Source organism: Xiphophorus hellerii, chromosome 22, assembly GCF_003331165.1.
Source record: "Xiphophorus hellerii strain 12219 chromosome 22, Xiphophorus_hellerii-4.1, whole genome shotgun sequence".
NCBI lineage: Eukaryota > Metazoa > Chordata > Actinopteri > Cyprinodontiformes > Poeciliidae > Xiphophorus > Xiphophorus hellerii.
The window spans coordinates 10,684,470-10,711,772 of record NC_045693.1 but is presented as its reverse complement, the minus strand read 5'-3'; the positions used below and the strand labels follow the sequence as shown (position 1 = coordinate 10,711,772).

Sequence of the window (27,303 nt, the reverse complement as noted above, 5' to 3'; positions counted from 1 at the left end):
TCTTTTCTAAGCTATTTGTTCACTGTTAACGGAAATAGATACAGTAGCTTTAGCTGTTGGAAAACAAAAATTCAAAGGAAAGTAGCAGAAAAGTTTACTAAATTACAAAGTTAGAAAGCATTTTTTAATTGAGAAAAAATTTTTTTAAAGTAATGTCCAGCCAGCATCTGATTCCTGCTAGCTTGGAGAGCCAGACTGCTTTCAAAATTAAGCTTCATTCAGTTTGGTATGTATTTTCTCAGCTTTCAAAAACTGGGTGAAAGTTTTATGGCACATAAAATGTATCTTAAATATTTATTCTGCCTAGAAGAATCTGGTGCGGGTTTGTTGTTTTGTGGGTTTTACTTATACCTGTCTAAACAAGTCCAGATATCTAAAAGTGCTACTGAAATTTCTCTTTTTTTAAAACCTTTGTTTGTGTTAAAAACAAAACTTGAAATGACTTAATTACCTTAACAGCATGTTTTGCAAATAAATAGGAAATTCATTTGGAAGAGACGCATTAGAAGTGGCAGTAAAGCAGTTCTCAAAGCCTGGAGTTAGAGACTGCAAATTTAGTGAAATTCAGGCTTTATTCACCATAAACCTCCATTCCTATACATTACACCAAGTGAGAGATGAACTGAGACTAACAGCCAAAGTTGATTAGATGCAGATTTATTGATGAGACATCTCCAGGGCAGAACAGATGCATACAGCACATATCTGCATGGGGCAATGGAGACAATGACAGAGTTATAGGCTGAATTCTACTGTTACTTTAACATGTAACATTAATCTACAAAACAGACATTTAAACATATTTAGTGTGCACACACATTTTACCAGTTTTTCTAAATATATAGTGTAGACATTATTATGATGATCTGTTGGCTGTTGATGAAAACAAAACATTTCTTTCCAGTTATTCCAGTGATTTAAACAGAACTAAATGAGTACAAATTAAACACATCAGCTTTAAGAATCCAATGAAATGTGAAAACAAACAACTAGACATAGACGAGTAGCTACAGTATAAAACATTCAATTCCTGATTAGCTGGGAAACAGTTCTTTCAGAGATTCATTAGTAACATTTTATTTATTGAACAAAGACTACAGTAGGTGCTAAAAAAACCCATCTCCCTCACAGTGTGACAGTGTTTGTTATCCTGAATGGACACATTCAGAGATTTGCAGTTATCCCACATGTATAAAAGAGGTATAAAGCAAGTCACCTTATCATGACAAGAGAAGCAGCAGATAAATACAGTAGTGTCAGGCTAACAGTCTTACTCGAACCGCGATGCGTCAACGAATGATGCCATCAAACCAAATGGAGGCCATTTTGGCCTATTGCAGTTACCACGTACTACTCTGCCAGTCATATCAGTGAGAAAAATATTAGTGCATTATATCCAACAGTGATTGATTAGTGGTTGTTGTTTTTTTTTGTTGCATTATTTACCAATGGTTTCCTTGAAGGTTAATGGGGCAAGTCATAGTGTGTTTAAAAAAATAAAATTAAAGTAAAAATTCAAAAGATCCTGAGAAACTGCATGGGCACTAGATTTTAAATGATTTGTTATGACATGTTAGCATTTGGTTAGAGTCAATGAGACGAAACTTCAGAGAACTAAATTAATCTGGATGATAAGTATGGAGACATCCTTGTAGGACAGGTGATTTCTTCTTTTATAGTTACATTGTTTTTATAAAGTGGTACAAAAATGTAAAACTTCTTCATTGGAGCATCTATAATGTGAGCGCTTAACTATTGCAGCCAAGACCTGACATGTTATTGGCAGTAGGTTTAGATATCTAAACCTACTGCTTTAGGTACAGAGCAATGAGAAATTGTAACAGAACTCAAATACTACAGGAAATTAACATTTCCAACATACAGTATGAGTCAGTTGTTCACAAACAATCATCATTGGCGTGAATGCTGTTAATTTGTGTTTTTTTTTATGCATGAGTCTATTTTATTCTAGAGGGAATTGATTAAACGACAAATAACTCCAAGGAAGTTTCAAAATTAAGAATTGGGAGAACAAGTTTGAATTACCAAGGATTTTTTCCCCTATATATTCAGTAGAATTGAGGTCAGTACCATTCCAGAAGCTTAATGATTTTAGCTTTATCCATTACAAGATCAGTTTTGACGAGTGTAAAGGATCTTTGATGAAGCTGATGAAGTCCAAGTTTCAACCACCTGAACTTGTTAACAATGTTCAGGAACCAAAAGGCTCAGGAATATAAAACTGGAAGGTATCAAGATAAAAAGCTCCTGCTCCAAACTGAACTGAAATCTGATCACTATGACAATGTACCAACTGTCATGCATCATGCTAAGAGACTGTTTCCCTGCCAATCTAAGAGGCTGATTGTGTGGAATATTAAGAAGGCTACCTCTAAACTCTTCAACTTCACCTCAAATTAACAGCTTGAGGCATATTCAGGAGTCTCAACGGTGCAATGTTCCCAAACATTCATGGAATCGATACAGCAAGAAATTAAGCTTCTGTAACGGCGTAAAGACCTCATGAAAGAAAGCCAGCCAGCTTATATGAAGTCAGCTGTTTCTGATATGAAGAGTGGACAAAGACTGAGCCAAAAAAATCTATCAGAAATTTGTTTATGACAACAAAAACTGAGGTTTCTCTACATCTTGCTTAGGACATGTATTGAAATTTGTCTAAACCCACAAACTTGTGCACCCAGTTAGCTTTGTTTAAACACTTTTGCTGAATTTGCTTGTTGTACAGCCACATCGCCTGCTTCACTCTGATGATGTGTTGGATAAACGTCTGACTGCTACTGTACGTCGCAAAGTGTGTAAATAAAAAGTTAGTAAAGAGGGATGGGGTGAGAAATGAATTTAACCAAATCATAAAACTTTAAGCAGCCATCTAAATTTGATGCCTATTCTCTAACCTCTACGTCAAGCTGTAAACATTAACGAGAAGATTTAAACAAAAACGATGCATAAAGAACTAGTCATAGTGTCATCTGAAAAGGCCTCCTCTGAGCAACAGATTCTCAGCCTCCAGTTTCTGCTGCGGTAGCTGTGCAAGGAACCCCGCCCTATTCTGGCATAGGGAGGGCAACATCAGGAGCAGCAGTCCCTACAAAGGCTCAGAGGTTGAGCATTGTGCCAGTGTAGTGTGCTACGATGAATTAAATACCATATTCCACAGTTTAAAGTAGCATCAGGCTGGACAGAATTTAAAAATATCATGCTTACAATAAATATCAGGTCGAAAAAGGCTACTTCACAAATCCAGAGTTGTATAGATGTAGTGTCAAAGCCTCCAGGAGTGTTAGTAGCAATTTCTTTTATCTTTAAAGGCTCCTATGGAATTGGAAGAACCGTTTTAAATCCGTCGCTAAAGCTCCAATTAGGCCGACATTAGTAAGCTGCTAATTCATGGGAAGCTTCTAAAGCTGACAGTTAGACACACCAATGAAGCATTACGAGAAAAAAAAAACAACAAAAAAACAGTTGCTCCATCCTTTGAATTTACATGCGACAATGCAGTACCTCAGAGAAACCTGAGCTCCCTGTTTCTAACATTCAAGTACAATAAAGTTAAGAAAATACAGAGAACTTCTCTCCCTTCACAAAAAAAGGCAAAACCTCTTCATTTGTGCATCAGCATCTTCTTCCATTGGTTGATAAGCAGTGTTTGGGTAGAGCCTTGTCTTTTCCGCTCCTGCCTCGTCAAAGTAGATTCCCACTAGATGTTCTTTTACGAGACCTGATGAAGAAGACGTCCTTGAGAAACAACTATTGAATCTTTAGTAGACGGTGTGCTTATGTTAGTCAGGGGAAGGTCCCTTGATGGAGGCTGAGATGCTTTGGTGAACTGCTGGTTCACTTCCATGTTAACGTCACACATTTAGTGCACTCATCAAGTTTCGTTTGACGTTAGTCTTCGTGTCCCAGACTGCCTCACTGCCTCACCTCGTTCTCAATGAGACTGGCCTCCCCGGACTGGAAGTCGCTGGTCAGGTTGTTTCCAGCCTGGATCATTTCCTCATCCTGCGAGGACCCCTGCCCGTCGTCCTCTCCGTTGCCTGATCCAGCCTCCTCCGACGAGGGATCTTGAAGTACTTGACATATGTATGTTTGCTGTGGGAAAACACAACACAAAAATTACTTAATATTTAAACACCTCTCAAAAGCAAACAAACAGAAGAATTGTATGTTATATTTGCCACCAACTGCAAACTTGATCCCAGCATTCTTGATCCCAGGCTATGAAAAAACTTGCTACATAACCCATCAAAAAAGATAAATCTGATGTATTTCATAAATTCCATCTGTTTCAATTTGTTATGTCATTTCTCACTGTCTTCTTTATTTAACCTTCTTAGGTTTCATTGCCAAAGTGTAAGAATTTAAATAATTTTTGTCACAAATTGTAGGTTGTTGTTTCAACCTACAACTTTACCTTCTTTGGAAACCTATTTGTTTGAGATTAAGGAACAAGAATGAGTTTCTACCGTTGTCTTGCCGGCAGATGAAGGGCTTGCTGAATGTCCGTCCTCCATTCCATCCACTTCCTGGTCAATCTGAGGCAGAAAAAAAAAGACACTTACCAAAAGTAGTAGGTGCATACATAATCATAAGAAGTATGAAAACATAAAATAACCTTGTAGTTGTGAGCACTTAAGTACTTAAAATGCCCAAAGCAGACGTGAGAAAGGCAAATGATGATTGTGATGATCAGAACCACAAAAGTAAACATGGATGTTGAAGCAGTAAACCCTGAATAGAAGAGAGACAACCTACATTTAATGGGTTCTCACTCATTTATAGGTTTGAAAAAGTGTGAGACAGGGCACCATAAAATATCTGCCCACAATTATGTGACCAGTAGAGGGAGCTGTCCTCTTACCAGAGCGAACGGTGGAAAAGAACAGAAGCCAAAAGAGGCAGAGGATAGGAGCCGCCACCACCTGGTTAACAGCTCCATAATGGATCTTCTTGTCCAGTTTTGTTGGCAGATAGGCATAGTACATGTTGTACCTATCTGCTAGGTGTTTCAGCAGCATGTACATCAGCCCTGCACAGGAAGAAAGACAAGGAAGTCAGCAAACTAATCCAATTAGTCCTGTAGATAAGCTTCTGGACACAGAACAGAACCCCTGCATGTGGCCTGGCCTCTGCATGCCTAACCTGCAGCCACTTGATCAGTGTGCTCTTATCGATGTGAAAACAAGACGGAGCGAGCAGTGCACAGAGTTTAAACAGTACGACTCACCAAATGGGACGATGATTGGGCAGGTGATGCTGTAGGTCATAACCACAGTGAAGACACACATCATCCAGGCGTAAGCTGCCCCAAACTGGAACTCATAAGCTTGGTGCTAAAAACAAACAAACAAAATTTTTTTTTTTCTTACTCTTTTTTTTTTTTTTTATCATACATCTAACTTTTTGTAAAAACAAAAAAACAGATCATGTAAAAACTTATTTTCAGTGTGTCTTGTTTGGATTTGTATGCTGAAGACTGACCTTCTTCACGTTCCTCCTCTCGGCTGCGGAGCGAGCCAAGGACAGGCGGATCATGTACATCAGTAAACCGGGGATCCTCAACAGGTCGTTAGCATTACCAATGAATGCAGAAGCAATGACGTAGTTCACAAAGAAGGCTCCATTGTCAGGGAGGAACACACACCTATAAAAATCCCAAGAGAAAAAGAACAAAACATAAATTTTTGAATGAAAATGATGCAAAGCCTACAAATATTGATGAAGGATTATTGAAGTTCACGTCATCAAACACTTTAATGAATAGTGGTAGCTCCAGTTTCAAGTTAAAAATAAAACAAAAACAACTCCTGATGCTGGAATTCTGACTTTAAAAGTCTCAGAGAAGTCAAAATTTCAACACCCAAAATGGCCGATCGGCATTTAAACACAGGAGGGAGAACTTCAGGCAAAAACTCATCAATCAGTATCCTGACTGACTGCATCTCATTTAACCAGTGAAGCTCTTAATACTGTACAAGCTTTATTTGTCGTATTGTCTTGTATTTAGTCATTGTAGACATTAAAAGTGTTAACTTTGCTTAATTTGGTAAATAATGACACTTTCAAAGTAATGTTGAACTTGTACTTGCATTAAAAGCCCATTAAAATTTTAAACTTTGCATTAAAAGTGTCATTATTTACCAAATGACACATCATGTTGGTCTAATGCACATCCCTTCAAATAGTCTTACCATTTATGCCTTTAATCATGCAGAATTTTATTTATATTTTCTCCAAACTTACTTAAAGTTGGATATACTCAATTGAGAATATCCAACATATTTTTTAAAAAATATGTGAAATTAAAGCATTTGAATTTTTTTTTTAGCAAAACTTCACTCCTCTGTGGCCAATTTATCTTAACCCTCTGTTGTAAAGTTGGCATCACAACAATCCCACTGATTTTCCACATCACACTAAGCTGGGGTATGATGTTTATTTAATACTTGTTTGAAAGTTTTACATCCAAGGAAAATCAAAACCAGCATAAAAAAAATCCAAGCCCACCATACTTACTCAAACCTCACTGTAGCTTCATCCAAAAAACTTTTGTCAAAAAGCCAGCGGAAGAAAACATCCAAACTGCAAAAATGAATGAAAGACATTAGCCCAAACATATAAAAAAAAGGTCTACAAAATTATTTCCTTATATTACATATTAATAATTTGTTACAAAGCAAAAAATAAAACATGTAACACCTGCTGAGTCCAAGGGAGGGCAGCAACAGGACCATAAAAATCAAGAAAGTGTAGCATTTGTGCATTGTGGTCCTGTTCTCTCCTGACCTGTAAAACAACATTAACCATTCACACACATTAAAACATGATGCTCCTAAAATTCAAATACATAAGAAAACAGAAGAACTGAAAGTAGTGAATAATAAACATACCGGGTCCAGTGGGCTTCGAAGAAAGCGGAGTAGTAGACAATGGTGGGAAGCAAAGCAGAGAAAGACCACAGCAGGAGGGTGGGGAAGAACTGGGTTACGATGGGGTTCTGGGATCAGAAAGACATGAGTGAGGCGCTAATATTTAAATCTATTTGACTGACATTTATCTGTTAGTTTTAAGCCAGACCAAATATTAAAAAAATAAAATAAAAAATGGTTCCAGTTTAAAACTTTAATCTAAGATAACCCGAAGGCCAAATGTCATGTAAAAAGGATATTTTTTTCTCTATTTGTGATTAAATATATGGTAAGTGACATCTGAAAATAAACTAAGGTAAAAAATATATATATATATAATTAAATATAATTGAGCACCTTCTTTCTATAGCTATTCATTAAAAAACATTATTCACATTCTCATGAGAGAATATGAGATAATTACTATATTTGTAATTTTTTGTATGTCACGTTTTACGGTGCAGACTAAAACATGAAAATGTTAGAGGTCACTACAATACCCTCAGTTAAATAGATACAAATCTTAGGCATGTGAGTAAATGTGTTTCAAAATTGTCTTGAGACACTCCCATGCCTGAAAGTGCTTGCAAATTATAACAGTGTTTCTATAATATTTCCATTTACAAATTGTGTACTTTTTTAGAACAAAAAAAGTTGGATGTTTGGATTTTCTTATTCTTTGTTTTAATCTAAACCTCTGAAACAAGGGAGAGCTGTGACAGGATTTGGATTCAGCATTTCATACAGTGTATAATGATAAGATAATTGTCTGATGAAAAGGTAATATATCAAGGTACAAAACCTAGAAACTCTTTTTTTAAGTGTATTTTTCCAGACTTGGGGAAGGAAGATTTTAAATTAAATTACTTTTTCAAAATAAGAGACCCCCACAGATCAGCTTTGGATACTTACATTTAAGTACTCCACTGGTTTGGTGACGTTAAACTTGTCCATGGTGGTGATGATAATGGCTGGGGTGGTCAGAAAGAACAAGAGAAGGAATAGGACGCAGTTGATGATGAAGCAGCGGACCCACCATTTAAATCCTCCCAATGACAGATGCTCCCTGTGGGAAAAGGGGTCACACAGCGGTGAGACAGACACGGTATGATAACCTGCAGAGATGGACACAGCTGGCCAGAAAACTAATACGCTAGTTTAAAAAAACACCCACATTATCAAGAGTTTTCCCCAAAAAAGTTCTAATGTGGCATTTAGATTAATACTTGGCATGTGAACTAATCACAACAGCCAAAACCCAGCAATTGTTTTCCTTCTGTGACAAAAGTGTTTGTTCTCACCAGTAGACGTTTTGTGGATCGGGGGCGTAAGTGACGGTCCAGTTGGAGGTGTGCAGCCTGGAGCTGAACTGAGAGCTCTTGGGTTCACGACGGCAGTAGCAGCCTTGGCACTTGCAAGCATTAAAGTCCTTTAAAATTCTGACAGACAAAGATCCAGCAATTGAAAACAAACCAAAGTAAAAAAACAAAACAAAACAAAAAAACACATTGCAGCAAAAACGACTAATGAATTTCAGCAGTTCAGAAGCAAATTGACAAACATGTCTTCACTTATCTAAATGAACTTACTTGGCAGTTGTGGCCTCATTTTGAAAAGTGACGAAGGCCATTCCTAAAGGCTTCTTGTTAACTTTCTCTCTCTCTTTCCTGTATTCATCCCTTAATTGTGCCTCCAGCTTGGCATAATAACTCACAGCTTCTTCCTATAAGAAGAAAACACAAGTCCATCACAATAAATTAAAATACAAGATAGTTTTAGTCATTCAATGCAGAAAATGAAATTTTAGAATCAAAAACATTTTTTATACATCAGGAAATGCTTATATCTGTTAAATTTGATGGTAATGGATTACATATAATATTTTTAAAAAATCAGTTCCTCAAAGCAACTTAGAGAGTTAGGTAAAACCCATACAAATATGTTTTTCATACAGAAATTTTGTGACCACTGATTTGACAGTGACAGTAATGATTGAACAGATTTTTACTCAAATATTTGGCAGACATGACCTAATTCCTCCACAAAACCTTCTTAGAAACATTTCTTTTTTTTATGTGATCTGATTGGGTATTATATAAATCAGCACACATGTGTTACTCCTTAGATCATACAAAAAAGGCATCTTGGAGCCATTGTCCAAATGGCACAGGAAGTCAGCCATTTTGTCTATTGTACTGAAGTGGCATGTGAGAGAACTCCTCCGCAGGTTTTAGTAACATACTTCAAAATAACTCAGAACAAACACTCAGTATAGTCTGAAGACATTGTTAGGCAGCTAACAGTGGGTTTTGGTGGATCAAAAGCACGTGGGCATGGCCAAGTCTCGAAATCCGACTGTCCAAAATAAAAAACGAGAGTCAAATAATTTCCACATGTCATCGCAGACCAGCTCTCAATACGCTGAAAGGAAGTGAGATGTTTCATTGGTGGGTGTCCTTCCCTCAAACTCTGACTCACAAGGTGTCTGATCACACAGAACAAGGTGATCCTCAATACTACTGTGAAGTGTGACTGCTGGCTGGACCACATGGGTGTGACGAGCAGTCATTTCCAGTATCGTTTTCATACGGTTTGCTCTAAATCACACATGCATGATTAGATTTGCCCCAAACTGGATATGAATGATCTTGGTCAGCCAACAAACAGCTTAGATTGCATTCTTTCTTGCATTTTTGGTTAAAACATGTTTTATTCTTCATTAAGCAAAGTTACTCACAGCGAGGATCCAGAAATTTTACTCAAGTAAGAGTAGCAATACTTCACAATACTATTACCAACATAAAAATGAAAAGCACATCGAAGTAAAACTATGGTTAAATGTAAATTTTTATTAACAGATTACTCAAGAAAATGTAACTGAGTAAATGTTACTAGTTACTACTACTTACCTCTGCATACAATCAAGTTTAAAGCCCAGAGGTGCATACTGAACATCTAACTAAATTGTTACAAGCATCCTTTTGCACTCACCTTTGTCAAAAATGGCATCAAATGAAACTGAATGCAACTTTGTTTTCAATAGACATCACTGCTAAGTGGGTCAAACCTGCATCCTTCTGTACTAAGTCAGATGGTCAAACAAGCATAGCTTTAAGCAAATTACAGACCTTGCTAATATATATTTTTTAAAAATAAGTATATTTAAATATATCACATGGGATACATTGGCTGTTCATACACTTCTGCCTAATATCAGACCAACCTGTTTCTTTCCCTGTCTGTCCTGATTCTTTCTCTCTTTTTTCTCTCCATCCTCACAGCTGAATGAAATGAACTTTGTGTTAAGTATGTTCTTTAAAAAATAGAACACATATAAAAAAAATTACATTTTAATTTAAAATTATATAATTTGTGGTCCATCCAGGTGGATGCTGGATGCATCACAACAGCACTGCAGTGTTATATTGAGGGAAGACATTTAAACTCAAGTGTATTACTGCCACCTTCTAGAATGTTTTATAATTCACCATCTAGTTAAACAAATAATTATTGTCTTTACAGCAAAATAATATTTTTCCTACTGTAATCTCTTACATTATAAATTCAGCACACAGTTGCAGGACAACCATGACCTGTCATTGTACCGGTAACTCAAACTAACCTGAACATTCACAAGCCTAGTCATGATAGATTGACATGATTTACCTTGTCTTACCAATGTCTTTTAACCACATTGAAAAGCTTTTTTCATCCCTAAAACGTCTTTATCCTTCGCCCTACTCCCTACTATATCGATCACATCATTTACACATGCACAAAGCTGTTAAATACAGAAAATCCAGACTAGAAATAATTCTTACGCCACTGTTTTGGGTGCCCTCTGTAGCACAGCACACCTATGGATTGCATATTGTGCATACCCACTTTTTTTGCGTAAAGCCAATACTTAGAGTAGGTAAAATATATATGCTGGAACAGTGCTAAGCAATAAAGTCCAATAACTGACCTCTTGGCTTATATATGAGAAGTCTCACTGGAACAAACCAGTACATCACAAAAAATGTAAGTTTCTCACCTGTTCGCAACCTTTAATGATGCAACAGCAAAGGTGTCCACAAGGCTTGGGGTTAATCATGGTTTTCTCATTCTCCTTATCTTGCAGGTCAAGAAAGAATTTTTTGCTACGCTCTGCCTTCTTTCTGAATACATAAATAGAAAAAATAGCCATGTCAGACAGAGGAGGACCTATTTCTGTCAGGGAATGAATGGGACAATTCTCAAATGTAATTAAAAAAACATTTGAGGGCAAACAGACACATCCTTCATCCAGTACCTTTCAGAGCTGAGATACATCAGCTTCGATACATTGTAACAGATACGAGCATCCAGGACAGTGCAGTTTTCGTATGCAAGCCTAACAGAACAGGCAATGAGGGAGAAACAAAACAAAAAAAAACAAATCTGTTAATACATTTACCAGCATATCTTTATTCATCTAAATGCATTTGAATTTACATGAGCAGTTTTGTAGGACAGGAACAACAACAACCTCCTCAGACCAACTTGACACATGACTTGCCTAATTCTACTCATCTGATTTCGATTAGGGACAATTACACATATAGGCCTGGCATTGTCCGCTCCCAGACATAGGGACGAGGACAACACAGCTGTTTTAACAGGGGAAGGAATGGCTGTCATACATCTTAACCCGACAACCGCCGTGTTCAACCGCCGTGTTGCTTCCACATCAATATAGTAACTTTACTTGAACACGAGCAGGACTTGATATGAATTATGGCTCTTAAGTCATAATTCATCCATTATTTTTTTCATGTTGCAACCAAAAACCTCAATGTATCTACTGGGATATAACGTAAAGGATATGCAAAAAAAAAATCCCCCCAAAAAATCTTCAAAAAACAAACATTTTGATCAAATTGATTGACACATAAAGTCCCAACAAAATACAATAAAGTTTAAACTTCTGGTGAGACAAAATTAAAAAGCATATATGCATACACACACAGAAATCCCAACTTACTCAAAGTGTTGCTTTATCTCCCTCTCTTCTGCATATTGTGAGATGCCATTAACAAATAAAGTGCGTTTCACCTTCATGGAAGAGGAAAAAACAGAAGTAATTACAAACAACATGCAAATGCTTGATGCCATGTAATGATGCTCCAAAATTAAGAATCCATACCAAATCGTCCTCTTTGTAGCGCATCTTTGACGTGTGCCGCCTCATGCTGTACACTGTTAGCAGCAGGTAAAGAAATGCAAAGCTAGTGTGTAACCATAGTAGTTTGTTCCTGTAGAAACAAATAACAAAAGAAATAAAACATTAGCAAAATAGAGTTAAAAATAAATCCACAAAATATCTTTTATATATATATATATATATATATATACAAAGGGACAGTTTATCCAAGACTCACTCTGTATCTAGATTTCCTATAGTGGTTCGTGGAAAACTATAGGCAGTGTCGTCTGTTGGAGGAAAGAAAGAAAGAAGTTCAAGTGCAAGTTAAAGCTCATTTATTCCTCCTTACACTTTCAACATTCACTACTTGTATTTTTCCTCACAGTCACAGGTGTGGCTCACCAGCAACTTAAATAGAAATAAAAGGACTGGTCAGTTAAGTCCTTTTATGCCCTTTTAAATTAACGAACGACAGCAGAAATTTATAATTGATAGCAATGTGGAACTAAACACATGAAGTCGGAAGAAAAGCAGCAGCACAAAACTGCTGTCAAAAGAAAAATCACAAGAGAAAAATAGAATGTCAAATGCTTACAGTCTTAAAGTTAATAGCTGCAAAATGTCATTCTGGTGTCACATATTTAATTATCTACAGTGTGCATTTACAGGACTTTGGGTAATACATGTAGCCTCTTATAGAAAAACAACAAAATGATAAAAATGAAAAGAAAACAAAAAAAAGAGGAGTTATAGGACTCTGTCATACTGAAAAATTAAAATATGCAAGACAAAAAATTTTTTTTTTTGAGTTTTTGTAAGAGTAAACTTCAATTAGCTCACCTAAAAGGTTCCCCGAGAAGTTAACAGGCAAGATTATGCCCACAGAGAGCACACCCACGACTACAAGCAGGCCAATGATGTGCCGCTGAAAAGACAAGTAGTGAACTGCATCTTCACCACACTTGTCCCTTATTTCCTCTTCCCTTCAGAGAGAAAAGAGAAACAGCAGCAGCTACATTTGAGTCATTCAGATCAGAAGGGAATGGTTTTTTTGCCAGCGGTACAGCGGCTTTACTGTCACAAGCAGTGAGGAAGCAGACTCACTTGATACGGAAGACGGCTGTTAGCCAGGAGCAAAAGCCCTAAAATAGGAGAGTTGAAAACAATCAGTTTTTACAGGAATAGACATTATCTTCTGCTTGAAAGAACAGTTCAGGTGCAACTCAATAAAATAGAATATCACTGAAAAGCATGTTGTTTAATTTAATGTAAAAAAAATAGTAATTAAATATACTAATAAATTCATGACTCCCAAAGGGATTAATGTTACGCATTTATTTATAACTTTGGTGATTATGGCTGCAGCTTTTTGAAAACTCAAACAAATTTTTTCTCTGAAAACTAAAATATCATAAAAGACCAATTAAAATTATTTTAGCTCAGAAATGCTGGCCCGTGCACTACACAGTGGATGTACACAGAACTTGGTCAGAGCTCCTTTTGAATAAATATCTCCATCAATGCAGCGTGGCATGGAACTGATCAGAATGGTTTTGCTGAGCTGTTAAGGAAGCCCAAGTCATTTCAATAGGAGCCTTTGACTTGTTTGCATGGCTGGTTTTGAAGCCTCTTACCTTCCTTTTGACAATACTCAATAGATTCATTGTGGGGTTTAGGCACAACACATTCACTGTGATCAACACGTGATCATTGAAGGTATTGGTACTTTTATTAATGTTTGCACCGGATCTGGCGGGAAATTAATTCACTGACTGGAAACGTTTTAATGCTGCTGTTCTCACTGTTGACTCAGCAAAAAATAACCAGAAATGACGATTCGAAATATAATCATTCTGTGTAATAAACTGACATGAGTTTTATTTTATGGAAATATTCTATTTTTCATTAAGATGCACCCATATTTCATATAAGACACAGGTTTCTTACTGTGTCTCTCGGGTCCATGTCCATTGAGCTTGATACGGACGTGAGGCGTGCATAGCGTTCATTTGGTTCTGGCAAAGGGGAATTCACGCTGCAAGCAGAAACACACAAGATTTGCATGCTGCTGCATAGAAACGGACAAAGATGACATTTGTGACACCAGCTATGTTTCAGTGCTTGGTGTCATAGAAAAGAGAGGTAAAGTACAGCATTGAAAAGATGATAAAACTGATCAGAAACATTTGCCCTGAAACCAAGAGAGGAGATTTTACCAGAGGGAGCCATGAGAGGAACCTCTGTAGTCACATTTCTTGCTAACATGCTTTGTTATCGTTGTTAATAATAAAGACTTACAAGCACTGCAGAGTGAAGGTTCAATGATAATAGTCGGAGAAGGACATAACGAGAGATAAACTTTAGTGATGCACCAGGAATTCAGCCATGACCGGAATTAGGTCATTTTCAGATTTAATCAGCTCCAGCCTGACAATAGAATTTTTAAAATGCTATTGTTACTTAACAGTAAATGCACCGTATTAAGTGTTTGGAGGGCAACCAGTCAACACTCTTCAGTGTGAATGATTTAATTGAGTAAAGAAGACTCAAAGTAAGCCATTTACAGTGTAGTTAAAATACCTACATGTGAATATACTTATTTTGTGTTTGAACTATGTTGCTTTCAACTTGAACTCCTAATGTTGGTTGTCTTCCAAACAAATAGCAAATCTCATCATTTCAAGCTTGCATGGTCAGACAAGTGTGATGTTATTTCCTGAACGCATTGTAACTCATCGTAAATTAACATATAGTAAATGGAGACACTGGTCTCTGACACTTGCACTATGACAACACATCTACTCCTCATATAAATGGCCACTGAGTACTTATAGCACTAAGGTCAGGAAAAAAATACAGCTTTTTTTACAGCCTCCTTTTTTTAAAATAGTTTTTAAAATACATTTATAGAGTGCAGAATTGAATCAAATTGGTATGCAAACCCATTAGAAGCTTCTCTAATAGGTTTGTTGAGTTATTCCTCCAGAGCCATCAGCACCCTTTAATATAAATCAATATGAGCTTATTTAATATTTATAAATTTGATATCACTCCCGCTGGGAGGTAAAAGAAACAGTACAATATAAATCCAGATGGTAAGGTTGAAGAACACCATGACTCTGCTGGAAGTAGATCAATCCTATGTTCAAGTATGAGATCACTGAAGGATCTAACAATTCTAATGAAAAGGAATGAGGAGAGAGCCCGAGGCCTCCTCTCCCACATTCCTGTGAGGAGAAATAACTCATCTAAGACACTGAACAACCACCAAATACAGGACCGGGCCCGTCTATGTTCAGCTGCACATCAGGGAAGTATTACCTCTCCCCTTCAGTGTCCAGTCTGTGTGGCTCATGCGGCACGCTCACACAGGAGAACTTCAAGCTTCATAAAAGGAGGTCAATACACAGATTAGTACACACAGATCTGATTAGGACAATGACAGAACAGGGACACCCGACACCAATAGCACAAGAGTGACATGGAGAAAGAACTGCCAGCAGATTGGTACTCAGAAATGGATCAAAGAGGAACAAAAATAATGAAATCATCAGGACAAAAAAACCCACTGCAGCCTGAGCAGAAGGGATACGAGCGGCGAGTTAGGTCAGAAGAAGAGACAAAAACAACAGAGGAAAAGGGCAGTAAGTAGCTCTGCGATGCGGCGAGATGAACATACTATTCCCGATCATCCAGACGGCTATACCGTTGATCCATCTCTTTTTTTCTGATAAAAAAAAACAACAAAACATACAAAACAAAGCAAGAACCATTAAGCTCACATAAAACCACTGGGAACAAAAAAGAAGGGGGGTGATCAATTAAGAGAAAAATCCAGTAGCCATGTTGCATCACACGTATACCAGTGAAAGCTCTGTTCAACCTGGTACAAATTATTTTATCTTACAAAGTTAATCATGTTCTGTGATATTGCAAATGTCTACCACAGTTTTGCTTGTTTTCTTTACAAAGTTCCATCATGTATTTGGAGGCTGTGTGAATCTACAACTCCATATCCTGTCAGTTAAAAAAGTCTCCTGTGCTGCCACCTCCTCCCATCCTCCCTTCATGCTACAGGCCCATTCTCTGCTCATACGCAGCTGGAAAAACAGTGTGGCTGTGACGCAACACAATCACAGCTGGGGAATGTGGGTAATGGAGCACTGTCAAGGACTCTGTCCGAGGTCCGTCTGACTCTGCCTTTTTCCCCTCATTGTGAGGAAGTGGAACACCTCAGAGCTTGGGGCGACTCATAACCTGGAAGCTACCCAACTATTTTCATTTCTTAGTCTGAAATGAAATATGGGTTAAATTCCTAAATGTTAATAATAAAAACTGCTCTGTATTTATACCTGTATTTATGAGCTTTGAAGATCTAAAAATGTGTGGCAGAACTCACTTGTTGCCACTAAAATACAAACTGCTGACACTCTTTTCTGACTCCTCCTTATTATGCCTGTTTCTGTTGGAAAAACAGAAGGGCGGCCAAACCGAGCCAAGTACAGGTCCAGCTTGTTGTTGAAGAATACCTTCACATAAAAAAATAAAAAAAATACGGACCCCCATATAAATTTATGCTACTTTGAAACAAAAGTGACAAAAATTCAAATTAAACAAAATTAAATATCAAAGATAACCTGAGTAAATGCAAAAAGTATTTTTTAAATAATGATTTAATTTTTAAAAGAAAAACAGCCAACTAAAAAAATTTTTTAAAAAAATCAACCTTTCCCTAGGATAAGGATAAGTTAAATTTTTTATTAGCTTATTCACATCAGCCACACCTTGGCTTGTTTTCAGCTCGTATTTACTCATAAGCATTTGATTTGATACCTATTGCATCAGTCACAGCCATCATAACCATTACCGTACTTGACATGTAGAATCAAGAAATCACTTAAATTCTCAATCCTGTCTGGCTACATGAAATTGGGTAAAAGGCCTCACAAAACAACAGATTATCGCTGAATCTAAAGAAATACATGCAAAGACTAAAAATCAAAGTCGTCTCTGACATCTATCAGTTTCATTTCTAAGGGGATTTTTACATCTATAGTTTGTTTACTTTGATACAAATCAGTTGATGAGTGGCTAGGCTATGAAATATTTAAAGTACCGGTACTGCAGGAGTCACAGGCTTCATGAAGGACTAGCGATCATGATTCAGCAATGAGAAAGAGAGAGGGGGTGGAGGGAATTGCTGCCATGGGGAAGATCCAAAGGGAAAAACCATTGTGTCGTGTTCAGTTTGTTGGGCAATAAACAACACTGCAAACAGTGCTGAAACTTGAAGAAATTCCAACAGTTATGTAGATTTAATCCAGAAAAATCCCTTCTTTAGAGATTTAAATAAGAGGTCTCAAATGGGAGAACTATTGGTACATTCAATAATCTTTTTTCAAAAGAAACACTTTCAAGTTAATCAGTTTTCAGAAACTTTTTAGTATTTTGGGATTTTCTGCAAAGCAACCACTCTTTCTATGGTAAGTAGTTAGGCAGTTTGGGAGCATCATACCATCACAAATGTAAATATGCAGCGTTTACTGTAGTCTTTAACTGGAACTATGCACTTTGGTCTGACATGACTAAAGTTGAGCTTTTCAGCAGCAGATGCTGAATGTCTGTTAGATGTTAAATAAAGAATAAATATCAGCAAAATCACTACCATCCCTTCTGTTAAGCACAGTGGAGGATATGTGTATTACTTCCCTGAAAAGCCCCAAAAACCTGGTTAGAGTTCACATTATCTTCCAATTTTGGAAACACGGGGACATGAAGTAAAACTAAAACAAAACAAAAAATAAATAAATAACTGCTGCCCTCCTCCGTAAAACTGAAAATAAGTCAACTTACATCTTAATGATCACATAAGCCAAAGCACATGTAGCCAAAGCAAAACAGAAGTGTTTTAATCTCAAAATAAACTTTCTATACTCATCTTAACCGTCAGTCCTAAGACTTGCAGATAACCTGTGAGGTGTGCTCAAGAGAAGAGTGCATAAGAAAGGAGCTCGACTCTGGACAATATAGAGACATTGTTTAAAGAAGAATGGTAAAAGGTTATTCTCTCTGTATGCTACATTAGAAAACTAAGAAATGTCCTATTAAAAAAAATGGGTGTTAAAGTATTGGCAGCAGGAAAGCTTAAAAATCTATATTTCTTTATTGAGAAATATTGAATAAATGTTCTATTCATATTAGAGGTTGTGTTTTTCTAAAATTCCCAGTGTGAGATTGCTTTAACTTTAGGGCTTCTAACAAATCTTTACCCGGGGTGCCAAGAAATGTGGCTGTGACTCATACAATGAGTGTCAAATACATACAGCAACTGATAAATAAATGCTAGCTAATGCATAGCCCCATGACTGAAACGCAATGGTGCTTTTCGTTGTTATTACAAAGTCATTTAAATATTTGTGAGCACTATACCTGGGAAATGAACTCAATAAAAGTCCCTTAAGGTGTGTTTCCAAATGAATTTTATGTTTATATCAGCCAAGTGGTTTATTACAGTTCAGTTCAAGCAACAAAATGTAATGTTGCATTCATTTCTGTATGCAATATAATCAGGATAGCATCAGCTTTTTTAATGTGAAAACTCCACAGTATAAATTCTATTCAAAACATAAAATGTTCAGGAAGTGTTAAAGAAGTTGGTATTCTGTATGTGATGTAATCCAGGTTTCTTTAACAAACCTCGGTTGAGGTAAAATGCTTATGCTATCATTACAGTAACCCATAACAGTAACATGCAGCAGGAGTAAAATTTTTGCATAGATTAGATCAACAAAACAAACTATCCATGGATATCACAACAGCTTCAAGCAAAAGGAACTACAATGCAGGTATATTAATAAAAATAAAATAAAAACAATTTAACTTCCTTTTAAAAAGCTTGAAACCCCCAGGAAAATGCATCTGCTTTTTATACATTTATAATTGATTATATAATTGTGTTTACAAAACATGTGTTATGAATACTCCAACGGGTAGTGACCATAATTCTACATTTCCCATTGTTTGGAACAAGTTATTCCAGGAACCTTGGCACGCGTTTCATTACCTGTCGGCGTCAGTCACCAGGGCGAGGCGCCCATAGTCCCACGCTCGCTTCCTCAACACAGAAAACACGAACAGCAGCAGCTACAGGGACACAACAAACAGTGCTTGTTAGCACCTTCACTACCATCATTTACACTACAGAAACCAACAGCATGAAAGTTGCACAACAGCTTCACAAAGCTCATCATTTCAAAACACATTCCTGGAAGTATCTTGTTTTAATAAGGAAAGGTTCAAGTACCTGTAAGTCATCGCTAGGGCAAGCTTCTGAACGCTGCACAAATGTTTTGGGCTCCTCAAATTAATGACATAAATACTCACCAAAAAGCACATAAAGTCAAGGGCGAGGACAGTAGGGACACCACCAAACGGTAATCCTTGGAGTACGGTGCTGCGAATTCGGCCCGAATAGCAGAATTCTTTGGAGATGTTGGTCGAGCAGTTCCCATTGTTACACTGAGGCCCCAACCAGGAGCCCATTGTGATCTTCATCAATCTGTAATTCAATTACTGCAGCATGCTGACACCCTGCGAAGGAGAAACGGATTTTTACAACTTCACATACTGACTTAATGTTGCAATAAAGATATATCCTTCCCATATTTGCATCAAGATTAGTTAGAAATGGAAAAGGCAAATCAGAATATATTAGATCATACATAAGAAACGGTTTCCTACTCAGATCTTTATGTCATCAGTATCAAGGTGCATCCATTTAAAAAGTTACGGTTTCTCAACTGCAAAGAAATTTTACCAACAACACTGCTTCGGTTTGAAGTGCTTTTGATGAGATCCGAGAGAAAGAACAGAAGTGACCAAATTTTTCTCCAGAAGCGTGCCGGTTTTTAGCCAACACTGACATACTGTGACCATCGCATGTGAATCCATGCTTAGCTGTCATCAGTCACATGTTTAGCTGTTGTTGTGGTTGTTGTTTGACCACAAGCATAACATAAGCAAAACTTATAAAATTATTTTAGAAAAATTTTTTTTTTGTTTCTGAATTGTGCCTGACATACAACAATGTACATTTGGGAAGAAAAACAAAAGATTATATTCACAGCTTAGTTCTTAAATTACTAGAGATGTGGGTTCTCCCCACAAAAATAAACAGCATCTTTCCAGTCCCTGTAATTTATTCAGATTTGTAAGCAGAGAAGTTGACAAGTCAGCCTGAGCAGATGAAGCATGTTGGAACAAGCCTGCTATGGGTTGGCCTTATATTCCATTTCTTCCAGGTTCTTTCCTGTTGATGACACATCTCTTGTCAATAAAGGACTAGTTTCAGCAGAGTATTTGGACACCACAGTCCAAGTTGTTTCTTTTAAATTCGTCAAAACATTTTTAAGAACATTAACATGTCAATAAAAGAGACTATAATTTGTTGACTAATTTCCAGCACTAGTTTTATAGGTAAACTTGTGTCAAATATAAAATAATTTAAAAAAAAAAAACCCTAATAAAATATATTTAAAAAAATTTATTAAAATGTAAATAGGTTCATAATGACATCCTGAATAGACTAGCGAGAGTATAAGAGGATTATGTCTGAAATGCACCCGACAAGAAAGCTAGAGTCTAAATGATTAGCATTTTTGTTTTAGAAATCCTCAGTTTCAGTCTAGCAGTAAAACAGAAGCAACATGTCCCCTGACTAGGCACACAGAATAAATAATGCACAATGCACTTCAAAACACTGTAATGGATCTAGGTTTACGTGAGACTTTCTAAAACTAACCTCCATGTTCAGGAAATCAACACATTTCCCTTTTAGCTACTAAAAAAGGTGTATTTCCATTTCAGAATCTTATGGAAAATACTTAACTGATTTAATGGTTTAAAGTTAAAGGCTTTGAATTGAAAAACGTTCAAAGATATTGTCCAAAGGATTCAGGAAGTAATGGTTTTCTAACCGTTTCGCAGTTGCACAGCTCGTCTTGTGCCTTTCTGCCCACTACTATCAACCGAATCCACAATGCTGCTCATCTGCCCTAACACTAACTCATTTATCTTCTCCCTGGAATGCTGTGATATCACTGTAGAGCCACAGTCAGAGTCGAACAATAAACTGATAGAGACTACAGGGTTCAAATGGACCGGTTTCAACCCAAGCAGCACACAACATGCCCCCGCTGTGTCTTCACCCACACTGATGCCCGTCATGGGCGCTTTGCAGATTAAAGACCTGCAACATGGTGAAGCACTTGAAAAAGATTAAAAGAAAAAAAAAAAATGGATGTTTTCAAAAACATATGAAACAGTTTGTAATGTATATCTGCAAAGATTTAATGTTGCTTCAATGTAAAAATAAACAGCCATTGCAAGCACACAAGCAAGTTTATTTTAGAGAAATGGTTCATTGAAGTTAATATACAAGCACAAATTACACATCAATTCAGCAGTTTCATGTTCTAGTTAAACATCTCTGTTCAGATAACGGTCTGACACAGATGTTTAACAGTAAGTACAGCAGAAACAGGCATTGGAGTTAAAAAGGCGTGCTGAGTAGCGCATGATGGGTCACAACACGAGCTCGGGAGGTTATGTCCTGTCATAGAAGCTGGACTTGCAGTTTCATTTCCTTCAAGGACTTCTTTATATTTGCATCTTTAGGTTACTAGTGTGTACCAAGCTCCCCTTACCCACAACTACAAAAGCAGAACATTCAAAAGAAATGCTTATATGATCAAACGGTCCAATATAAATATTATCTGTCTACATGAGTTTATTTTAACCAACTTTTTACATTAATTTCTGGTGTTTTTCTGACAGTTCTAGGAAAGTCACCAAGAGCTTTTTATCTACAGTGTTTTCCATTACTGAGTGAGTCTCTGTTTGATAATGTCATAAGCGAACTATTTGACCAAGCCTTGTTTCATGCTTTGAAACCGCCAACAATCCAAGCACCATCACACTAACTTTCTAGTGTAAACTTATTTATAGGACTATAAACCAAGAGGAATGAGGATGAAGACCCGAAAAAACACTTAGGAGAGAAATTTAAACGAGTAACTGTTCAGCTTTTTTCTTCAACCATTTTTTCCAGCATGTCAACTTATATTTTAGCACATAAAATAAAAAATTAAAATACTCTTCCAGTGATAAAATATGTGTAATTTCTTTGAACTACACATCTTTGCATCTCTGAAGGGAAATTAATGTTGTGACATTGCAAATATTTATGAACAAGGAAGATACATGTGGTCCAACAAATGTTTGGCCATTTTTTTGTCTACTATTTTTTTTAGCTTTCTTCATCTGCTTTGGTACTAAACTTTAAGATGTGAAATCGTGACTAAAATAAATGCACACTCTATTAGAAAGTCATCTGGCTCGTGTAAACCAAACATGTCCACCATAAAAGTAACATATTCTGTGTAATTGACATGGTTTAGTCATAATTGCAAACATTATTAGACAGAATGATAAACTTTAATTAAAATATCCAAGACTATAATGCTAACATTAGCCTGATTGGTAAATCACTGTCAGCTCCCTGAGATTCAATCAACCAACCTTCTGTATACATTAGACGTTACATAACAACGTCAAAGCGTTACGCAAAATCATACCGAAGAGAGATTAACTGCAAACATGGAAAAAGTTTAATAAAGTTAAGGGAAACTTTAAACATCAGTGGTAGATCTAATTAATACTTCTTACAGTAGGTATTAATGAAATAATACTTAATATTAACATTATTGGCAGATTTAACTACAGGGTGAACACACCAATAAGTTTCATGTCATGTTGCAAGCGAGTTAAAGCTGGAAAAAGTGCCAAACCAGTTAAATTAGCCAGTAGATTTCCCAGATTTTCAATGATTTAATCTAATACAGCCAACAGCAGGTGAAACAGAAAAAAATGCTTTGAGCCCTTTAGTTATTGCTTAACACAGTGTGTTCATTGATTCGCTTTGTTTTGAGCTTAGCAAAAATAACTAAAAGATTTATCAATACATGACATACCATAATGAATCAAGCACAAAAATCTTCTAATGCTTTTATTTTATATTCGCTACAAAAATATCTCTATCAAATGACCACTGAAAGCTTGTCCTTTTTTTTTTTACTTTTACAGTTGGTGTATCTTATGTTCAACAAAAATTAGAGACTAAGAAATGATCAGAAAAGAGCTAAATCAGAAATAGCTGCTCAAACTTTAAAGAACAAGCACGTGTTCAATCAACGGCTAACATTGTGACTGAAACTTCATGACCTTGGGAAAAAATGTTCGCTGCTACAATCAAATTTTGAAACTGATGTTCCTTGAACAAAAAATGAAATAATTAACAATTTATTAAATAAGCAATCCAAATTATTTCTGTTAGTACTAAAAGCACAATTATTTAACCTAATCAACAAGAGTTAAAAAAGCAAAATCCCACACACACACATGTTCATGACAACAGATGTTACAATGTAAAAATTAGCCAGAATGAATGTTCACTACCTACTTCAGAAAAAATAAAATACCATTTTTTCACTGCTCATGTAAATTCTCATTTTCTGAGAAGCTGAATTGTGGGTTTTCATTAGCTTACATGCTCAAAGTACAGAGAAAAAAACACACACTTGAAATATATCACTCTGTAAGAAGTGAATCAACAAATTTTAACTTGTAGTCTTCTGCATTTTAATGCACAACTGATGAAAAAGGAAAAGATCATCAAAACAGAATTTACTTGTAAAATTTAGGATATATTTTTCTATTGTATACTTCTAATTCTATGTATTTAATATTATCTTTGGTGCTTTGTAAAGCACCAAAGATAAATGTACAAATGTACATTCAATCGTACAAACATACGATTCAATCCAGTTCATCAGGTAATCCATTATGAAAGACTGATGCTTCTGGTAATTTTTAAACAAATACCGGTACTGTTTATATAGAGCACCATGGCTCATGTATTCAGACAGCTCACATGTATCTCTTTATAGGCTCTCCATATGTATGGGGATAACTCGGAGATTAATTATCTCAGTCAAGCTCCAACTAGTCATCTGTCCATGATGAAACCAGGTCAGTAAATCCATCAGAGGCTAACAGACCACTTGCAAGATAGCTGAAAAACGACAGTAGTATACGAAGACATGTCAAAATGTCGCCCTCTTTTTCCCTACTGCTGTTAAGATAGACCACAATTCTTGCTTAGGTTGTTGCGTTCATGCATGACAATCTCTGAACTCTTCTTAACTTTTTTTAAAATATTTTGATCGTTACCGCGAGTTAGCCTTTAAGTCACTATTAAAATTTCATTAGCAACAAATATCCGATTGCGTTAGGCAGGCGAATCCATGGGTCATACAATCCGGAGGTATTAATGAAACATCCTTAATACTAACACAAGTATTTAATTTGTAGTCATATTACATGTATTTATATAGGGATGTGTGTATTTATACCTTACACCACAATTTGAGCAGATAGTAAGGAACAATTTGTTCAGATATATTAGCCTAACGCTAATGGTACAGAGATGGCTTTACGCCGTTATTTGTTCTGACAGCACCCAATAAGTTACTTAACAGACAGAGCTGAAAAAATCGTCTCTACCAGAGAACACATCCTAAAAATTAAAGTGGTCACTGATATATATATAATAGAAACAACTTACTTTCTAATAATGCGCAGCAGTGAGGAAAAACTGCCCACTGTTTCCAAGTAGAAGCTAGCGACTTAGCTCTTCGAGAACAGGTTGAGACTATCAGGCAACTCTTGGATAATCTAAGTCCAACGAGTGTCAGCGACAAAAACTGAAGCAAACTAAACGAAATTAGAAAGTGAAACTCTATTTCTAGCTGTTAGTACACATAAACATTGCTCCGCCACCGCGGCTGAGTCAGTCTGTATGCCGGTGGGACAAAAGTCGCTAACTAGAACCAGTCCAACACCAAGTTTAGAGATAGCCCCAAAGACATGTGAGATGCAGATTGCGCATGCGTCTTAAACCTCTTTATTCCTCCTTGGGGCTGGATGAGTAACATCTAGTTTATTGTATTTCTACACACACTGTTGCGCATGTCTGTGACATACACACAGCAACAGACACGCTTCTGGCTATTTTTCCCATCTTCTTCTGGCCTTTTTCCGCCCACAATCTGGCAACATTTATGACTAGGATACTACTCTAAGTTCATATTAGGGTGAGCAATATTTGTTTGTACCTTTTAGCATTTTGTTAACTCGCTAGCTACATTTAGTAGTCGCTTCCAGATGACGTACGCTCGACATTCGTATATAGCAGAAAACAAGGGTTACCTTATTTTGCTAAATGTACACTCTTAGACCCAATCTGATGTATGTGTCAATTTAATTATATTGTTTTTGTCACAATTATTGTCAAACAGAGAAACATTTAGCATATTTAAGGCTTATTACCTTCCCACGTGAAGTTTGACACCGCTAACATTAGCGTATTAGCTGCTAACCGTTTGCATTTCTTCCACAGGCCACAGAAGATTAGTCGTAATCATGACTTTCCCCCGGCTTTTACAACAACTTCCTGTGCTGCTCGTTCAGACGTCGTCAACAATCCTTCAAAGAAAATTTAGGTAAGAATATTTTTTGGGGGAAAAATGTTGTATGTACGTAGTTTTTGAAAGGTGCAGTAAGCATATTGCAAGCATATTTTAAGATCTTTGGTCTTTGTATTCTTTTTCGAAAAATACGTTTTAGGTGAAATTTACAGGGCTTTGCAATACTAATGGAACTTCTTGAACTTTTTTTTACATGTTGCAACTAAATGCTTAGCTGCATTTTTGGCATCCCCTCAGCATTATGCAGCTACCACCGTGTTGCAAGGCATTGATTGATGTCCTTTTTTTATTTGTTTTGGTGACAGACACATTTTCAGGCTTTCTTACAGCAACTTCTTTTTATCTGACACTTTCATAAGAGAAAGGTTGTGAAGTGCAAGCTCAGAGTTCATGGGGCCTTGGTGGCTATTGGCTACTAATCTCATTACCAAGCTTTTAGTTACTCTTTCCATTTTCAGATAATGAATTCAACAGTGTTCACAGATTTTCAAATCTTGGTAAATGTTATAGAACATAGCTCTGCTTTAAACTCCTCACTCTATAAAAGCTGTGTGTTTTGATCTTTATGAAGATATTTGGTCTCTAAAATAACTGCAAGACCTTCACAGAACAAATGTATTTATACTGAGATTTAATGACACACAGGCGGAGTCTAATTTCTTTTAATGAGGTGACTTAGGATGCACTGGATGTTCTTTTGGGAAGTCAGAGTAAAGAGGTTGAATTCATGCCCATGCCATTCTTTTCAGATTAATTTTATTTGTAAATAATTTTGGAGAAGATGTATTTTTTTCAGGTTCATCATTATGCACTGCTTGGTGTTAGTCTATTACTTAAAATCCCAATTATGTTGATGTAGGTTTAGCTTGCAAAAGTTTAAGCTGCGTAAGGAAAGTACTGTACAGCAATAATTTTTGCTGCTTGCTTTTTTTTATTTTCAAATCATAACTGAAAATGAGTGGGACCCATTAGAATAATTAGCATGAAGTACTTTTAAAAGGTTGCTTAGTTTAGAATTACTGACTTAATTTTTATCTTTCCAGTGTCTCAATTGCTACGGCTGCAATTCAGAAAATGACCAGAGTGCGCGTGGTAGACAACAGCTCTCTTGGAAATACGCCATATCACCGCCCACCGAGAGTGATCCATGTCTACACTAAGAACGGCATTGGGAAAGTCGGCGACAAAGTGTTGCTGGCCATTAAAGGGCAGAAGAAGAAAGCACTTATCGTTGGACACAAAATGCCCGGGGACCGCATGACTCCACGCTTTGATTCGAACAATGTTGTTCTGATTGAGGACAACGGCAACCCTACTGGAACAAGGATTAAGGTCCCTATACCATCAAGCCTGCGTCAAATGGAAGGCAATTACTCTAAAGTTCTGGCAATTGCAAACACATTTGTCTAAATTCATCATGTCGAATATATATTAACATTTAGCTCTTGAGAGTTTTCAATAAAATGAAAAATGGTCAATTTGCAGTTTTCTGCATAGTATTTTGTTGCCACACATCAAATGCTAAAGTGTTATTTTACATATTTGACATTTTACTGAGGCCTCATGTTTACAGCAAATATAACCTTTACCAACATCATAGGAT

The 27,303-nt window shown here is 36.5% G+C and overlaps 2 protein-coding genes across 5 annotated transcripts; one reads left to right on the top strand and one right to left on the bottom strand.

Annotated features, from left to right (window-relative positions):
- Nucleotides 1-1,897: 1,897 nt before the first annotated feature.
- Nucleotides 1,898-25,634, bottom strand: LOC116713620 (CSC1-like protein 2). 3 transcript variants are annotated; one of them, XM_032553825.1, is made up of 24 exons: nucleotides 25,543-25,634; nucleotides 19,480-19,686; nucleotides 19,160-19,239; nucleotides 15,776-15,823; nucleotides 14,044-14,131; nucleotides 13,201-13,238; nucleotides 12,937-13,079; nucleotides 12,332-12,383; nucleotides 12,097-12,205; nucleotides 11,935-12,005; nucleotides 11,224-11,304; nucleotides 10,966-11,089; nucleotides 8,519-8,652; nucleotides 8,231-8,368; nucleotides 7,842-7,995; nucleotides 6,912-7,018; nucleotides 6,721-6,807; nucleotides 6,538-6,603; nucleotides 5,503-5,665; nucleotides 5,249-5,354; nucleotides 4,883-5,050; nucleotides 4,637-4,752; nucleotides 4,488-4,556; nucleotides 1,898-4,113 (listed from the first exon to the last, which is right to left on the bottom strand). In XM_032553825.1, exons 2-24 carry the CDS (start codon nucleotides 19,648-19,650, stop codon nucleotides 3,934-3,936), a joined length of 2,493 nt encoding a protein of 830 aa, XP_032409716.1. In that variant the 5' UTR covers nucleotides 19,651-19,686; nucleotides 25,543-25,634; the 3' UTR covers nucleotides 1,898-3,933. The 3 variants fall into 3 exon arrangements, with proteins under 3 accessions (XP_032409716.1, XP_032409715.1, XP_032409717.1); XM_032553824.1 differs by lacking the exon at nucleotides 25,543-25,634 and adding an exon at nucleotides 24,779-25,056; XM_032553826.1 differs by lacking the exons at nucleotides 15,776-15,823; nucleotides 25,543-25,634 and adding an exon at nucleotides 24,779-25,056.
- On the top strand, nucleotides 25,168-27,180 carry mrpl14 (mitochondrial ribosomal protein L14). Of its 2 annotated transcripts, none has more exons than XM_032553831.1 (3): nucleotides 25,168-25,307; nucleotides 25,613-25,715; nucleotides 26,744-27,180. In XM_032553831.1, exons 2-3 carry the CDS (start codon nucleotides 25,636-25,638, stop codon nucleotides 27,108-27,110), a joined length of 447 nt encoding a protein of 148 aa, XP_032409722.1. In that variant the 5' UTR covers nucleotides 25,168-25,307; nucleotides 25,613-25,635; the 3' UTR covers nucleotides 27,111-27,180. The 2 variants fall into 2 exon arrangements, with proteins under 2 accessions (XP_032409722.1, XP_032409723.1); XM_032553832.1 differs by lacking the exon at nucleotides 25,168-25,307 and adding an exon at nucleotides 25,349-25,461.
- The last annotated feature ends 123 nt before the right edge of the window (nucleotides 27,181-27,303 follow it).

Excerpts from the sequence above, each read along its gene's own strand:
- mrpl14 (XM_032553831.1), top strand. The coding sequence starts at position 25,636 with ATGACTTTCCCCCGGCTTTTACAACAACTTCCTGTGCTGCTCGTTCAG. Across the intron at positions 25,716-26,743 it reads ATCCTTCAAAGAAAATTTAG|TGTCTCAATTGCTACGGCTG; the intron begins GTAAGAATATTT and ends TTATCTTTCCAG.
- LOC116713620 (XM_032553825.1), bottom strand. The coding sequence starts at position 19,650 with ATGAAGATCACAATGGGCTCCTGGTTGGGGCCTCAGTGTAACAATGGG. Across the intron at positions 12,006-12,096 it reads GCTACAAAGAGGACGATTTG|GTGAAACGCACTTTATTTGT; the intron begins GTATGGATTCTT and ends TCTTCCATGAAG. Across the intron at positions 11,090-11,223 it reads ATGTATCTCAGCTCTGAAAG|AAAGAAGGCAGAGCGTAGCA; the intron begins GTACTGGATGAA and ends TTATGTATTCAG.